Source organism: Panthera onca, chromosome E2 (genome assembly GCF_046562875.1).
Source record: "Panthera onca isolate mPanOnc1 chromosome E2, mPanOnc1 haplotype 2, whole genome shotgun sequence".
NCBI classification, from domain to species: Eukaryota; Metazoa; Chordata; class Mammalia; order Carnivora; family Felidae; genus Panthera; species Panthera onca.
In genome coordinates, this window is record NC_138353.1 from 28,319,755 (window position 1) to 28,335,405 (window position 15,651).

General features: G+C 55.6%; 1 protein-coding gene across 2 annotated transcripts in view; it reads left to right on the forward strand.

The window, feature by feature from the left end:
- The window catches only part of NKD1 (NKD inhibitor of Wnt signaling pathway 1), an 83,459-nt gene that overhangs the window by 40,491 nt on the left and 27,317 nt on the right, over nucleotides 1–15,651 (forward strand). For both annotated transcript variants that reach the window (XM_060650802.3, XM_081791537.1), the window contains one exon: nucleotides 14,031–14,097. In XM_060650802.3, coding sequence (XP_060506785.1) covers nucleotides 14,031–14,097 — 67 coding nt within the window. The remainder of the gene's footprint in view (nucleotides 1–14,030; nucleotides 14,098–15,651) is intronic.

A 15,651-nucleotide genomic window follows, 5' to 3' on the forward strand; every position in this document is an offset into this window, starting at 1 on the left:
AGGGTCCCAGAGGCTCGAGGAAGTAGGGCAAGGCCCTGGAATGGGACAGAGCTGGGATGGGATCAGGGCCTGTCTGACTTGAAAGCCCAGGCTTTCCCATAATCCCATGCCACCTGCCACAGTGAAGTGTAAAGTTAGAGACACAAGCAACTGAAATATTTGCTGAGGGTGACTCCACACAGCATCGTGCCAGGGTTGGTGGATGGCGTCAGAGGAGGCCGGATTGAGCAGCACTCATTCAGGGGCCTGTGACGGAAAACAAGCTCAAACTGGTCTAAGTAAAAAGGGGTGATTTAGTGGTTCATGCAATTGAAAAGTCGAGGGAGAGGACTAGCTTCAGGCATAGTTTGATCCAGGCACTCAGTGTTGTCAGGACCCATTTTCCATTATTTCACCTCCTGGTTCTGTTTTCTTTTGTGTTGGCTTTTTTCTTAGACAGAAACTCTCTGTAAAGAGGTAGAATGTTTTCTTCAGGGTCAGATTCCCACCCTCACATCTCATTAATGTCAGCAGAAAAAGAGAAGCTGTCAAGAGAAGCATCTCTTTGACCCAAGCTCGGGTCATGTGTCTGGCCTTGACCAATCGCTGTGACCAGGGATGTGCAGAGTTCTCACTGATCGGGCCTGGAACATGTGCCCACCCTTCTGGTTAGGGGGACAAATCAACCCTGTCCATACCTCATGAGTGAAAGTGGTGGAGGGCTAGGATTTCTAGGTAACATATAGAACAGCTAGTTTTATGAATTTCAGATAAACACCATTTTTTTCCATAAGTATATCCCAAATGCTGCATGAGTGCATCTGAGATTCAGATTTGAGTGTCCCGTGTTTTTATTTGTGAAGTCTGGCAAGCCTGTGGAGGGGTGGCTCTCCAGGGAAAATCAAGGTGTTACCAGAAGAAGGAGAAATGGATGTTGGGGGGATGGGGTGGGGAGTTGTTTGTCCAAATCACAGGTGCTCACTACGGAGACAAAGAGAGGGATAAAAAGCTTTCCTTCAGCCTTGGATTTCTCCTGAAGGTACATCTGTGAATCCAGCCCCAAGAGCTATGGACGTTCAGTGAGAGAAGTCCCTGGAGGATGAAGTGCTCAGGAAGGGCTCCCTGTACTTGAGTTAGGCCCCAGAGATGGAGAGAGGCGTATATTGAAATGGGGGTGGGGTGAGTGGTGGGTGGGAGAAAATGTCTGTTTCTGTCTGCCAGTGAGATCTGAGTCCCAGCATGGGATGCCTGGCTCCTCATGTTGCTGGACTGGCTGTGGGGTGATCCCTTTGTCTGAGACTAACCAACCTGCTGGTCGGCCTGTCTGCTCCCTGTGAATTCACCAAACGTGTCCAGATTCCTGCAATCAACTGGTAGTTCAGTGAAGAGCCATCAGGTACCACAGAAGCAGAGCCTGAGACAAGGATCATGTGCAAGTGATTCATGAAGGATGTTCTCCCAGGGCAGATCAGGAAGGAAGGGGAGAAAGCACGGCAAAGGGAAGGCAAGCTATGTGCAATTTCAGGAAAAATCTTGGTCTGAGCCTTAACCTGCAAGGAGCTCTGGAAGGTAACTTCTGGCTCAGAGTTGGCCTGCACTGGAGGTGAGGAAGCAGGGCTCAGGGCCACCTGGCGGCAGGCGGGATTGCGGCGGGGGGAGGGGGGGCAGTTCTCTGAAGTCCTCTGAAGACGCCTCTCAGGTGTGGGCCGCTGGTGGGGAAAGCTTCCTGAAGGTGGGTGTGGGTAGCATGCGGAAATGGCAAGGGATCGAAATAGGGGCCATAGTCAAAGTGTCTCGAGAAGTTGGAGAAACCTGTGCACTGCGAGCACTTCAAGGGGCTCCCGATGCGAATCGGCTGCGATGTTTGAGAAATCCCGCAGTGAGGAACCTGGGATCCTCCCCAAACTGCACGAGCCATAGAACCCTGCCTGTGGAGACACTGGTCTGAGTCTGCACTTGCTGACCCGGGGCACCCGCTCCCTGCCTTCTGGCGGAGTGGAGGGGCTCTGCTTTTTATTTCTGGCCCCTGTGGGGGCGACTGACTTTTGTTGGCTCTTGCGGCCCACTTTGAGTGTTCTGGATCCTGATTGTGGCTGTGCCACGCTTTGCGACTGGGGGCAAGCGCTATCTCCTTTTGAGGCCTGAGTTTCCCCATGTGTCCTCCGAGAGGTTCTTAACCTGAAACGTTCGCAGAAAGGTTCAGCGTGCAGTTTTGTTTGTGTGGCATTTTCCTGGGGGGCCAGTCTTCAGGGGGTCTGGACCTTCCCTCAGGTCAGAACCCCTGCACGAGGGCTCGGGTGTGGCCCGGATGCCTGCGGTCTGAGGGGCTGCCTGTACACGTCTTCAGGCCACTCTTCCTCTGCGTCCAGGAACACGCCAGATGTTGTGTGTCAGGAGCCCTGGCCTTCCTCTCGGGGGTCTAGGTTCCTCCCGACTGTACTGCGTGTTCCTGCCTCCCCTTTCACAGCCTAAAAGCCTTCTCGTCTATAAGGGGGTGAGCGCTCCTTCTTGACCTCTTAGGGTACAGGGTGAGTCAGACGACCCGGGGACTGCAGTGGGACAAGGTGCGATGGACACAGTCACTGCTGTGAATGCCCTCTTGTCCCCAGGTCGAAGTGCATCCTTAGAACTTGGATGCCAGCCAAGGCTTAGCACCTCCTAGGCTTCCCTGGGCTTCCAGCGGGACCACTGTGGTGGCAGGGGTCCCTGGTATGACCCGTAGGAGCAGACAGCCACCTTTCGGATTCCTACAACCCCTCCCCACCTTAAAAAAAAAAAAAAGATTTGGCTTGCCTGAGAATGGAAATAGTAGAATTTGATGTGCAGCCATCGGGGTCGGGAGAGAGAGAGCTGCCCTCCCCCACTCCCAGCGACAGCCCAGTTTTATATGCTCAGCTGGCCTCTTGCCATTTCTGGAATCAAAGCCTGTCTGCATTACATGACCACAAAGAAGGGTCTGGCCAGCGCCCCCGGCTTCCTACGCACCCACAGCCAAGAGCATTGGGAAACAGTCGGGTTCCCGGAGGGTTCTCTTCGTGGGCTGTGCACGTGGTGGGGCCGTGGGAGGGGGCCGTGGGATCTGGGGTGCAGAGAAGCCTGGTACTCCTCCTTCCCTCCCAGATGGGATCTGGAAACCACCCATTTCACTGGAAAGTTTCAGACCACACCACCTGGCGGCAGACTTCTGTTTGCGAATCCTTCTTGAACCGCCGTGGGCCCCCAGTTCCGTTTGCTTGCGTGTGTCTTCTTCAAAACGCTTCCCGTCATTTCTGATTGTAGAAGTAGTTGTGCACGTTCACAGCAAGCAATTGGACAATGTTGCATCCGGCGCCCAGGCCCAACCTCTGGGACCATTTGCTGCCGCTCTTTCCAAATGCGCCTGTGTGACCGCTGTGCGTGGAAAACGCACGCGGATAATCTTCGTGGATGCGATCGTATTCTCTCCGCTCTGTGGCGACTGTTTGCCTCTCTCAGGAAAATGTGGGGAATGTTTTTCTGGGTCCATAAACTTAGAACCGCATTTAGTTGTTTGACACGTATTCGTGGAGCGCCTCCTCTGTCGGGCAGTACTTGGTATGCCAGATGGTGATAAGTGCCCCAGAGGAAACTAAGGCAGAGAAGGGGTGAGGGAAGGCGGCAGGGGGTGGGGTGGGGGCTGCCATCTAAATAGAGGGGTTTGGGAGACCTCACCCAGGTGATGAGGTGAGCCAAAACCTGAAGGAGGGGAGGAGGAGAGGATATGTGGGAATAGAGTTTCAGGCGGTGGGAACGGCATGTACAAAGGTCCTGAGGTGGGAGTGTGCCCGACAGGTCTACAGCAAGGAGGTAAGGGTGGCTGGGGCAGAATGCATGAAAGGGAGTAACAGCAGGTCAGGTAGATGATGGGGTAGACAGGCTGGGTGAGGCTTTGTAGGGCATTAGGAGGACTTTGGAGAATGGAGGGGGAAGGGCAGAGACTAAGAAATGGTGGCCATCGTCCCAGTGAGAGAGGATGACCTCTCTCCCTGGCTTGGCGTGCACCTTAGGTGTGGAGGAGGTGAGGGCGCGTTGGGTTCGAGGTACGTTTTGCAGGCAGAGCCGGCAGGATGTTGTAGGGACTTGGCGGAAGGGTTGAAAGGGCAGCGGCAGGCTGACCCCTGCGCTGCTGGCCTGAGGAACAGGAAGGAGGGTGATGCCCTGGTTGGGTGCAGGGAGGAAATCAGGGAGGCCGGCGGGAGTCAGTTTGGATGCGTGAAGTCGGAGATGCCTGTGGAACAGCTTGGTGAGTGTGGCGTGGGCGGTGAAGCCACATCGTTCCCTTTAGCGCAACAGCTTTAGAAAGCTCAGTGTCTTTTGAGTATAAGACTATTGCGCGTTCTTGGTTAAAAAAGAGAGAAAGAGGAGGGGAGGGGACGGGAGCGGGGGAGAGACAGGACAAACCCAGAGAGTCCAGAAAGCTGGGCAACTGAAGGGGACGGCTCCCCGGCTGCCCATGCCTGCTCCCCAAGGGTAGCCACTGTTTACCTATGCAAAGCATAGCATGTCCTTCCAGAAGTGTTCTGGAGAATATGCCTCTTTCGTTTCGGAGCACAACAGGATTGGCCCCTCGGCGGTCCTCACCTGCTCTCCCACCGGCCGGCGCCTGGGACCCTGGGAGCCTGGGTTCCCGAGCAGTGCCGCTAACCCTTCCTTTCTTCCATGACCACCTTCTTATGGGACATTCAAGGCACGTCTGTGTCATAGGCCCATTTTATAGGTACGGACTTGGAGACTGACAGGCACAGATCTGGTGGCACATGAACAGTTAAGATTCCAAATGAACTGAGTCCTCGGGGAGACCAGACGTGCGACCCTTGATTCTGCCCAAGAGCGACATGGGGGGGCGGTTGGGGGTCAGCAGTCATGCTGGTTGGGGCCCCGGGGACAGGACTTCACGAGCGGGCAGTCAGCAGTTGAGGGTAGAGGGCTCCCCAGGCTGCAGAAACAGCCCAGACAGGGGTCGGGAGACCCCAAGGTGGGGTCCAGCCTGTGAGGGGCCTGGGGAGAGGCCCTGGGAGCAGGGCTGTGGCAGGAGAGGGAGGCCTGGCAGGGGCAGACATCGGAGGGGCAGAACGACAGCTTCTGCAAGAGCTTTAGGGCAGACGGGGTGGCCTGAGTGTGTCCATGCGTGTGCACGTGTCCAAGAGAGGAGAAACGAGAAGCCAAAGCCCCTCACTCCTGAGGCTGAGAGAAACACGCTTCCCCAGGTCCCCAGGCCACACAGGGCTCCTGGCCGGGCCAACCTCTGCCCCGGGCGGGGTGCACATCCTTTCCCGCAACAAGGTGACCCCCCGTCTATGGGGGCGCCGCTCTCCGGGCGACAGATGACAGTGCTGTCAGTCACCAGCAGCCTGGCTCGCGGCCACCCTGCTCAGCAGGGTGCACCCGCTGGCCCCTGGCAGCAGACCCGGGCCCTGTCCCAGGGCCAGGAGCCGCTGGCAGAGAGTGCCCCAGCTGCTCAGCGATCCGAGGCGCCCCACAGCCCCCTCGGCCTCTCCTGTTATCAGCGCTCGGCTGCGTGGTGTGGCAGGCCGGCCGTGTGGCAGGCCAGTGGCGGGCAGCTCCGTGGCGTAGCAGGGTCAGCAGCGTGGCTGGCCGTGGGCCGGGCGGGGGGCGGAGGGAGGCAGAGACTGAGAAGCGCTGAGTGTCAGCCGCCAGCTGGAGCTGGAGGCCCGTGGGTGGCTGAGGTGCTCCCGGGTCCGGCTTTGATCAGCTGTGGGGCCTCCCTGAAGGCGGCGGGGGGTAGACAAGAGGATGGGAGGGTGGGGAGTGAAGGACAGGGGCCCCTGAGAGCAGAGAGGGAACAGCTGCGTGATGGCACGCTGGCCACCCGGTGGGTGTGCCGGGCCCTTCACACACGCAGTCTCCTCTCCCCTTCTAAGTGGTCCTGCTGGGCGGCTGCTGTCACTTCCCTGTTGAGATGGAGAAACCGAGGCACCGACGGGGAAATCGTTTGTATGAGGTCACATGGTATAAAGCAGAGGGGCCAGGGCTCAAGTCGGACCCTCCTGTGAGTCACTTGACTTCTCCAACCTCCTGGCCGCAGGGGGTAACAATGGCACCCGGCTCTCAGGGCTGTTGGGAGCGGTTAGCGAGGCCCCTGATGTGCTGGCAGAGCAGACCTCTTGGCACACGTCAGGCGCTTGCGAAAGAAATGCTGGTAATTATTATCATTGAGTCCTTTATGTTCCTGACCTCAGTTACTCCCACGCCCTGACAAGCCCATCGGATCCTGGTTTCCACTGTAGAAACTCCTTTGAACTGCCATCTAGTAGGAAAATTCCCGTCACACCAACAGCAGACCCTTGAGGCCCCTCGTCCCGCCCAGCCCCGGACAGTCTGCCTCCCGTTGGGTCACCTCCTCCTGAGAGCTCTGAAGTCCCAAAGACTGGAGAGCAAGGCAGGTCCTGGGTAATGCCAAGCTCTGCTGTCTTCTCTTGGCATCAGTTATTTTAATCTGTGCCTAGGATTCATGGTCCCCGGACACCCGCTCTAGAGGAGGGCCTGTCCCGGGCGGGAGGAGCGGCCGCTGGGCCGTGAGAGCATTCCTGCTTCTGTCCTCGTCTGGTGCTTGTCTTATGTGGTGTCTCTTCCCCCCCTCCCCCACCCCCTCCCACCTGTCCAGGGAACCAGCCTGATCACTGGGGGTGGGGGAGGGGGCAGAGGACTTCAGCTCTGGGCTCTTGAAACCTTGTAGTTCCCCAGGTGTGATCTGCGTTCTGCTGGGGGGATGGGGCTTGAGACAGGTCGGCAGACGGCTTGTATTTTCATGGTTCTGCATTTGTTTCACGTGGATTCTATTTTTGACGACCCCTACCATAACTCAGAGATCACACCCACGATTTCACGGATCTTATTGGTAAGACTAGGTTTTAAAGAGACAGAGAGAGAGGGCCAATTTAAAGAAAAACGTGAAGTACTCTTGGTCGCCCAGGTGGGACCCAGTTCCGGGGGCATTTGGGATGACGGCAGGTGGAGGCTGGCAGCTTGCTGGGGTGACAGCCCAGGAAGTGGACCTTGCTGGCCCGTTGCCGCCTATGGCCAGCTGTGTCTCCAGGACACGGGACTGGGCAAAGCCATCTTCGGAGGTTATTTGCACCCTGTAGCGTCTAGGGCCTGAGGCTCGGAGGAAGTAGGGATGTGGTGGCCCCAGGGCCAGGCCCCAGGTTGGAAGTCCTTCCTGCTTGGCTCTGCCATCCCAGCCCCTGCCCACCACCGTCCACCTTCCTGATAAGTGTTCCCTCAAGTCCAGAAAGCCGGCTCAGGCTGGAGTCCCTGGGATGTGGGGGGCAGAGGCTGGGATGTGCCAATGGGAACAGAGGGATTATATCTTGAGCAGATAAAAACAGTCGGGGAGAAATCCAAGGAATTTTAATTACCGCTGCACATCTTCGGAGTCTTGAAGGCCTGGTCCTTGTAGGCCAGACATGCAGGCCAGCTCTGGGAATTGAGGCAGGCCACTTCTGCTCAGCCTCCCCGCCCTTCTCCAGCTGGGGGTACGCGTGGAGGTGCCCCCCTGCTTAGCAGGTGGCGGCAGCTTCCTCCCTCTGGCCTCCGAGCTTGGCCGGGATCTTGGGCTCTGATTTTAGGGGGGCTGTAATGTGGTTCTGAAGGTTCCGGGGGTCAGAGCTTTCAATGGCAAAGCAGCAGAAGCCCACCGTGAATTGCCGTAAGCGACAAGGGCAGCTCAGTGGCTTCTGTAACTGTCCCCTCCCCCAGGAAGCACAGGCGAGGGTGTATCTGGCCCCAAGGTTCATCCCACAGATACTTGCTGTTTACTATATATCAGGCACTGTTCTAGACCCAGTTGCCTGCGCTTGGGGAGCTGACTTCTAGAAACGACTTGGCCTAGGGCCTTGGACCAAGTGCCCTCCCCTGGGCACTGGTCTCTCTCTCTGTCCCTTTGTGAGTTCGCTTCTGGGGTATGCTGTCGCAAGCAGCTGGAGATGAGATTATACACAGCCTTGGCACCAGAGAAGACTTCTTTCCTGCCAGCCGCTGTGAGACGCATCCTCAGGGGGAGGGCTCTGAGTTCGCTTAGCTGGGGGACAGGTGCTGGGCAGGCGGAGCCTGGAGCCCCCAGTGGGGGCTACATGGCCATGGGAGGCTGCATTGTCCTCAGGGGAATGTCGGAGGGCTCTGCCCCACATGTCATTTGTTTGAGAAGAGGTGCTGTGTCTTTCTGGAAGGAGGAATAAGTCTGTTTCCCTCCCATCCTCAGGGAGGAGGGAACCCCCAGTCCCTCCTGGCCTGTCACTGGAGCCAGGGCCCCAGGAACCTTCCCACCCCTGGCCCTTCACCAGTGGTTACCTTTCAGCCCTGGGTTGCACGTTGCCTAGGTTGGGGTGGAGTGGGGAATTCCCCCAAGTTTTGACCTGCCATTCTGGTGGGTAGAGTGACTCTCAGGGACAGAAGTAACAAAGGTCCACAGGTTAAAGTGCACGTTGGAAATGGGGACATTGAGGCACCGAAAGTATGGATGGCCATGGCTTTCCTTCCACTCCTGATTCCTGCTGGGTAGGGGGACTGGAGCCCCAGAAGATCTCTTCTCAAGGGGACCATGAGCATCATCCGGCACCCCCCACCCCTACCCCATTCTAGAGACAAGGGGCCCGGGGCCGGGAGGGTTCTAACCCCAGCTCTGCCACTTTCTCTCCTTAAGTGACCTTGGACCAGTCCCTTAATTTCCTGGCTGAGCCCCAAGTCCTTCTTGTAAAGTGGGTTATTGTGTGGGGTTTTATTAAATTAGATTTTAGTGGTGCAAGTGATACCTGAATATACTCATCTCAAAAATTAGACTGCTTCTGAGAAAGTTGAAGTTTCTCACTCTCCATCTCTCTTGTCCCTCCCTCCTGGGGGTAACCATGGGGATACGTGGACGTTTGGTCTGGTATTTTCTTAGATGTACAGGTGCGTTATACCCTTAACACTACTGAACTTAAACGTGCCTCCTTGCTGCTCTCATGAGAATGTCATCCGGGGGTGGACCCTGGGGCGTTGAACCACTGGACGTTAGGTTTTTGCAGGAATAAAATGTAAGGATGTTCCAAGCACGTGGCAAAAGAAGGGCACTACAGAAGGAGAAGAAAAGCTCATGTGTAGTGTATCCCGCTATGTGTATTTTGTCTCCCTTTTCTCGTTGACTTTCTTTACATCTAAATCCCCATTTTACAGAAGAGCAAAGTGGGAGCCGGAGTGGTTAAGCAAGGCGTCTGCGGCCACTCAGCTGCTGAGGGTGGGCCGGCAGGAGCCCGGGCTCCCAGGTTCGGCCGGGTTCCGGGGACAGAGCATCCCTGCCCTGGACGGCCTGCCTGCCCGCGGCGGCGCCGGTTCCCCAGGCACGCCTGGCCGGCCTGCGTCTGTACGGTGTGCTGGGAAGAGGCAGCTTGCCAGAAATTTCCTGGGGCAGCTCCAGGGCAGACTACTTGGATCTAAGGGTTACTGGGTGGCTGGGTCGTGCCCCCCACCCTTCTCTTCCCCTGGCATGTCCCAACCCTGTGCATTCTTGGAATCTATAAGTTGTGCCGTGTTCTGTGGGCACCAGGAGTTTTCTTTGAAACCCGTGGCACCAACATCTGTTAGCTCTTAGAGAACAGAAAGATTGGCAAAGGACTGCCGGGGCAGGCGGTGGGGGAAGATATTAAGCTCAGGAGTATGAGTCTCAAAGACAAAGAGGAAAAACCCTAACCGAACTCCAGCCTGCTCCCAAGCCCTGCTTTGATGTGGTTTCCCGTCCCCGGAGGCCTTATAAGGCCTCATGCCTGCAATTCTGGACTCTGGGTTGGTGTTGGCTGCACTTAGCGCCCGGAGGAGCTGGCCTCTCTTCCTGGGGCCCGGCGTGGGGCAGAGGAACAGCGGTGCTGGGACGTGGGAGGGGGAGGGGGCTCTGGGTCCTGTGGCCTGAAAGGCCACCAAGCCTGACCGCTGAGCAGGGGGCAGCCTGGCATCAGGCTAGGTGCGACAGGAGGCCTGGGGGTCCAGAGAGGCCTTTGATCAGAACTTAGAGCCTCGTCTGAGGCCGACTGTCCTGAGGGTCAGAGGAGAAAGGGCCTGGGACCAGGGGCCAGAATGATGGCTGAGTAGACAAAGCAGCAGTGAAGGGAAATCACTGCATCCCAAGCCCCATACTGGGGCTTCTTACGGGGGGGCAGTGAAGGGTGTGGGCTCTGGAGCCAGGCAGCCTGCCTTCCATCCCGGCTCTGACACTGACTAGCTGTGTGACCTTAGGCAAGTCACTTAACCTCTCTGTGCCTCAGTTTTCTCACCTGCGAAGTGGGGACAATAATGGTATTAGCTCAAAGGATTGCCCTGAGGATTAAATGCGAAGCGTTAAAAACATTATGCAGGGTAGGAGGGTGTTTCCCAGTGTCTTTGAGGGCACGTTGGGTCTGGTGAGACTTTGAGCTTCTCTGAGCAAAGTTCTGGTAGCCATTTGACAATCAGAGTAGAAGAAGAAGTAGGAAACAGTAACTACCGGTCTCATGAGCCTCAATCGTATCCGGTGTAACGTGAAACACTTTACCTGCACGTGAAACACTTTACCTGCCGTGGCTTACTTAACCCTCACAACCCGCCGTGAGGCATCATGAGTGCTATCATCCCTGTGTACACGTGGGGAGGCCGAGAAAGTTCCCTCACCCAAATGATGCATCTTGTGTGAAGCAGAGCTGGGATTTGAACCAGGGTCTGACCCATTCCAGTACTGTGCCTTGCACCTGCTGCACTGGGGCTCCCAGCGGGGCTCGCGGCCGTCGAGGGGTCTGAGCGCCTTCCTGAAGGGTGGTCCTGAGGGCCTGGCCCCAAACCTCGCAGGCGGGCCTCCCGACCAGGGCCCTGCCAAGTCCCAGACCTGGCGGGGAGGAGCTGTGGGCCCTTCTAGTCGCGCAGGACAAACAGGAGTACTTGTTCACCACCCACGGAGCCACTAGCCAGCCTGTTTTTCTTACACTTCTTTAAGTGTGATCCGTGGTCCCTGGCAAGTGCCCAGACTCTTGGCTGCCTCCGTCCCCGTGCCCACAGGAGCCCTGATTCCACTGCATAAGCCCAAGCCAGGCATGGCTCCAATCTTAGCTGATGATCCAGAGCCACTCGCCTGGCCCCTTGGGGCCTCCTCACTTAAATCCAGGGCTGTTGGGAACCCCATTCTCTGGAGGTTCTTGTGAGGAGTCTGTCAGTCAGTGCCTCATACACCAGGAGCACTTGGTAAATGATGCAAGTGGCTGTCATTACCATTATGTCCTGTCTCCTATGTCCCTGGAGGGTTGAGGGTGCTTTCTTCGTAGAAAAAATAATAATAACAGTTTTAACTCTGAGTTTACAAATTGCAGATCATTTTTATGAGTGTTTATTCCTTGAGAGATAGAAAGCGCGGAGCCGTGGCAAAGATCGAGGGAGATGATACACTCATAAGGTGCCTCGCACGGTGCCTGGAACTTAGGAGACGTGCGAGAAGGTCAGCTGTCCTATCGTTGCTGTGGTTCGTCATTGTGCCCATTTTACAGAGAAACAGACTGAGGTCCCAAGAAGGCAGTGGCTGGCCAATGCCAGCCCGGTCCAAGGGCGAGGGAGGCAAGGGAGCCAGGACGTGATCCTGTGTCTGGCTCCACACTGCATTGCCTCTAGCTTAGCGATTCAAAGCTTGAAGACCACAGACACTGCACGGCACTGGCCCCGGGCCGCCTGGCTCAGCGGATGAAATGAACGTTTGCCAGTGTCGAGCTTCTGTAACTGCACAGTATGTCAGTGGACCGTGGCGCAGAGGAGCTCTCACAGGGTTATACAGAGCAGGGTAAGGTTTAGCAGGAAGAGGCCGACCCCGGAGCTTGCCAGAAGCCTGCTTTAATATGCAGAGATGTGTCTTTACTGTGTCAGAGAGCTTCGTCCTCACAGCAGACAGTTCTCAGAGTGCGTGATACACACTGTGAGGCATCGTTATCGGGGTTCCAGACGGCTGCTTTGTTGGGAGTGACGTTGGGAGTCCTTAAACTCCTCCAAGTCTGCCAATAAGAAGACACGTGCGCTCAAAAGTATGGGTCTGGCAGGTCCTGTCTGCCTTGCCTGCAGCGGTCAGGGTGGCGGGGCAAGGTCAGCACTGAGCCCCCCGCTTTCCAGAAGAGCCGAGCGTGACGCGGGCTGTTGACTCCCTTGAAGACCGTCAGCTGCTCCTGTGAGGAAGTGCTCCTTTATGGGGAGATGGCATCCGTCTTCCTCTGGCATGAAAGATGGGCTCTAATTGGCTGCCGGAGCGTCCCAGCCGTCTAATGATGCCACCTGAGTGCGTCCCTTCCCTGTCACCAGCTCCCTGCTTCCCTGTCAACTCCAGCGCCGTTAACACAAACAGCCAGTTTACAAGCCCGGGAAGTGTTCGGTGATTATGATAATTGGCGGAGGAGGAGGGAGAAGCCATCCTCTCTCCAGGAATCAAGCAGCCTGGTTTTGAAGTCAGTGGGACCCCGGGAGTCTGAGTGGCCACATTTTCACAACCCGTAGGAAAGAGTGTGTGACGCCCCCGAACGATCTGAAAGGAGAGAGAGAGGAGAACACCGGCCCTGATCCATAAAATGTCAGCTGTTGATCCTTTAAAAAAAAAAAAAAGAAAAGAAAAGAGAAGAAGAGGCTTAGCTCCAGCTGTGTCCAGTTGATAAGATCAGATATACAAAGCATTATTTTTGTTTGGCTAATCAAAGCAAGCCCTGGTTTTTCTGTTAAGGATCTGAGGTGCAGGATTTTTTTTTTCCTTCTAATTTTTCAACGAGAAGGGTACGTTCTCTTTTTCTTTCTCTTTGCCCGCCCCCCATTTTTTTTTTCAAAAAGAGAAGTTGGTGACAGCTGCTGAGTTTGGGGTTTTTTATTGCTTGTCATTTTGTGGTTCGAGAAATGCTGCCGTAGCATTGTTGTGGCATCTAAAGAGATAAGGCGGTATAACTTCTCAAACCTTGTCTCTCCCCCAGAAGAGGAGCATTTCCCAAAGTGGGTTCCTCGGAACACGAATCCCATGTGATGCTTGTGTAAAACAAAACTCCACGGTCTAAATAGGAGGAAAATTGGGGAACGTAGCCTCAGTTACTACTTGGATACTCACAGTGTCCATTACCGTCGTAAATTCTTCAGTACGGGATCTTGCATAACTTTAGAACAATCTTTTTAGATCACAGAACTCTTACGGGCAGAATACCAAAAAATGCAGAAGGCAGTCTGGCAAATGCCGGCCCTGCTTCTTCCGTATCTAGAGTCGTCCTGCAGGGGTGGGGTGAGATAAGTCGTACCTTTGTCGACATCCCAGAAATTTCCCAGCCTGTGGACCAACCAAAGTCCCCTGGCCAACTTGACCACATCTGAATGACAGCCTGAGCAGGCTGGTTGGGACCAACTCTGCCATATGGGATAAGCCGCCAGGCATCCTCAGGAATGCCACCAGGCAAGGCATGTGCCAGGATCAGGCTGGTTTCTGGCAGGTGTGTGCACGGGGGAGATGTGGCAGGCCTGTCTGAAGATCAGCCCGAGCCAAAGCATGAAGGTTTCTGAATGTGATGCTGAAGAGTTGGGGTTTATGTTAAGGGTAGTAGAGACCTCCCCTTGGGCACTCCAGGCCCTCTTTGTAAACCCATGGAGACGGCCCGCCCGGGACCCTCTGCTGGAGAAGGGTTCAAACTGAGATCCCTTCTCGGGGCCCACAGGGTCTGCTTGGTGGAGTCGAGTTGACTCCAAGGTGTAGATGAGAGACATTTTCTCATCTTGTCTCTGTCTTTTTCCGGGGTGGAGGGTGGAACTTCCTTTCTGAGGGAGAAGTGTGGTCGGGTATAGTATTTTATAGTGAGCTGAGAAAAAGTTACTTCCTGAAAAGCATGGTGATAATTCACTTTTCAAGTGTGATAGGATCCACCTCAGTTGACCTAAATTCCCACTGGAAGAATTAGAGCAGGATCCCCGCTTCCTTGTGACCAGCTGGGCACACCTTCATGACGTCCCAACACCAGGCTCCTACCTGACTCTGTCCAATTCTTGCTTAATGTCCCTGCTTTGTCTTCCTCTAGGAGCTCGTGGGTGAAATTTTCAGAGAAACGCTCAGTGAGGAGGAAGAGGAAGGCTTTCGGCTAGAAGGTACTGGAATCCATTGCTCTCTTCTTCCCAGGGTGCAGTGAGATGGGGAAGGGGCCGTCTAGTCTGCCGTGTGCCCTGTGTGCCCTCTGGAAAATCTGCAGACCAGGCGGAGGACTGGACCCTGTCAGTGGGGGTGAGTGGGGGTGAGAGGCAAGAAGGGAATATCGCCCTTCACAGGTCCAAGCCCAGAGTGGAGCCAGGCTCCCGAGGCTCGCATCCTGGCTCTGCTCTGTATTGGCTGTGGAGCCTTGGACAGGTTGTTGGAGCTCAGCTTTCCCGTTGGGGGGTGATCACAGTAGCGGCTCATTGGCCCCTCAAACTGTGTTCGGCACGTAGCTGATCTATTTCCCCATTTGTCATTCACGTCGCTCAGCTGGAGCACATACCAATGGCGCCCCACTGGCCGCTCTCCGCTCACTCCTGTCTTTGTTCAAGGGGAAGCACCTGTGGGGGAAAGGAGGCGGACACTGGAGCACCGACTTGACTTTGGGCAAGGCACGCCACCTTTCTGAGCCTTAGTTTCCACACTCACAGAACAGGAATGAGAGCCTTCTCCCTGCTGGACTCCCTGAGTTGATGCAAAGCATAGGTGGCATTGATTGGAAAGCATTTGCGAAGCGGGATAGCATTTCCGTTTTACGCTCAGAATCCGAGAAGAGAATCACTGCACTGGGGAAGCCTTAGGATGGTAGGGGCCTCGCTGTTGAGGTGAGGACAGGCAACTTGTAGGAGAGCTGAGGGTCTTAGGGGGATCTAGGCCTTGGGCCCCTGTAGAGCCTTGAGAGGAGAGCAGACAGTGCCAAGGGTTTCTCAAGGGGAGCCTGGGCCAGGCCTGAGGACTGTGGCCACATCCAGCTTGACAGCTGTCATAAGCATAGGGTCCCCCTGCTCAGCCCCAGGCCTGCTGCATCCAATCTGCACTGTAAGAGACTCCCCAGGTGACTTGTGCACTTTGAGAAGCACTGTTTTAAGAGATCCACCCAGTTGCCCAGGAGCCAGAGGCAGGCTGGGACCCAGGTATCTATCAGACTCAAATATGAGCAGGTCCTGAACCAAGGGTGGGGAGTCCCATGGATGGAAGGCTTTGTGAAGGCTTGGGGGTGTTTCCCTTGAGCGTGCTTGCTTGCAGATCTGGTGGCTGCACGCAGGGGCTCTGCAGCTCTGATCCTGTCATGCCCTGGCTCCCCTCAAGCCTCAGCTGTCATCTTTGGTTCCATGGAGAGAGATGTCAGGAGTTGGTGCCGAGAGATCTGGGGAGTCAGACAAGGGTGTGCAGGGTATAAGCCCTTAGGGATTGAGCTGATCCCGGACATTGATTACAGGGGCATCAGCCCTCATTCCTGTTAGGTATTCATTTGCTCATTCGCACCATAACTCATTAGCAAGTTCATTCTCTTGTTCATCTATCCCTCCACCTGTTCCATCCATCGCCCATTCACTACCCATCCAACCACCACTCATCTGTCTGTCCCTTCGTTCCCCTGTCACTCACCCACCCACTGGTCACGCCCCATCCATCCATCCATCCATCCATCCATCCATCCATTGCCTTTT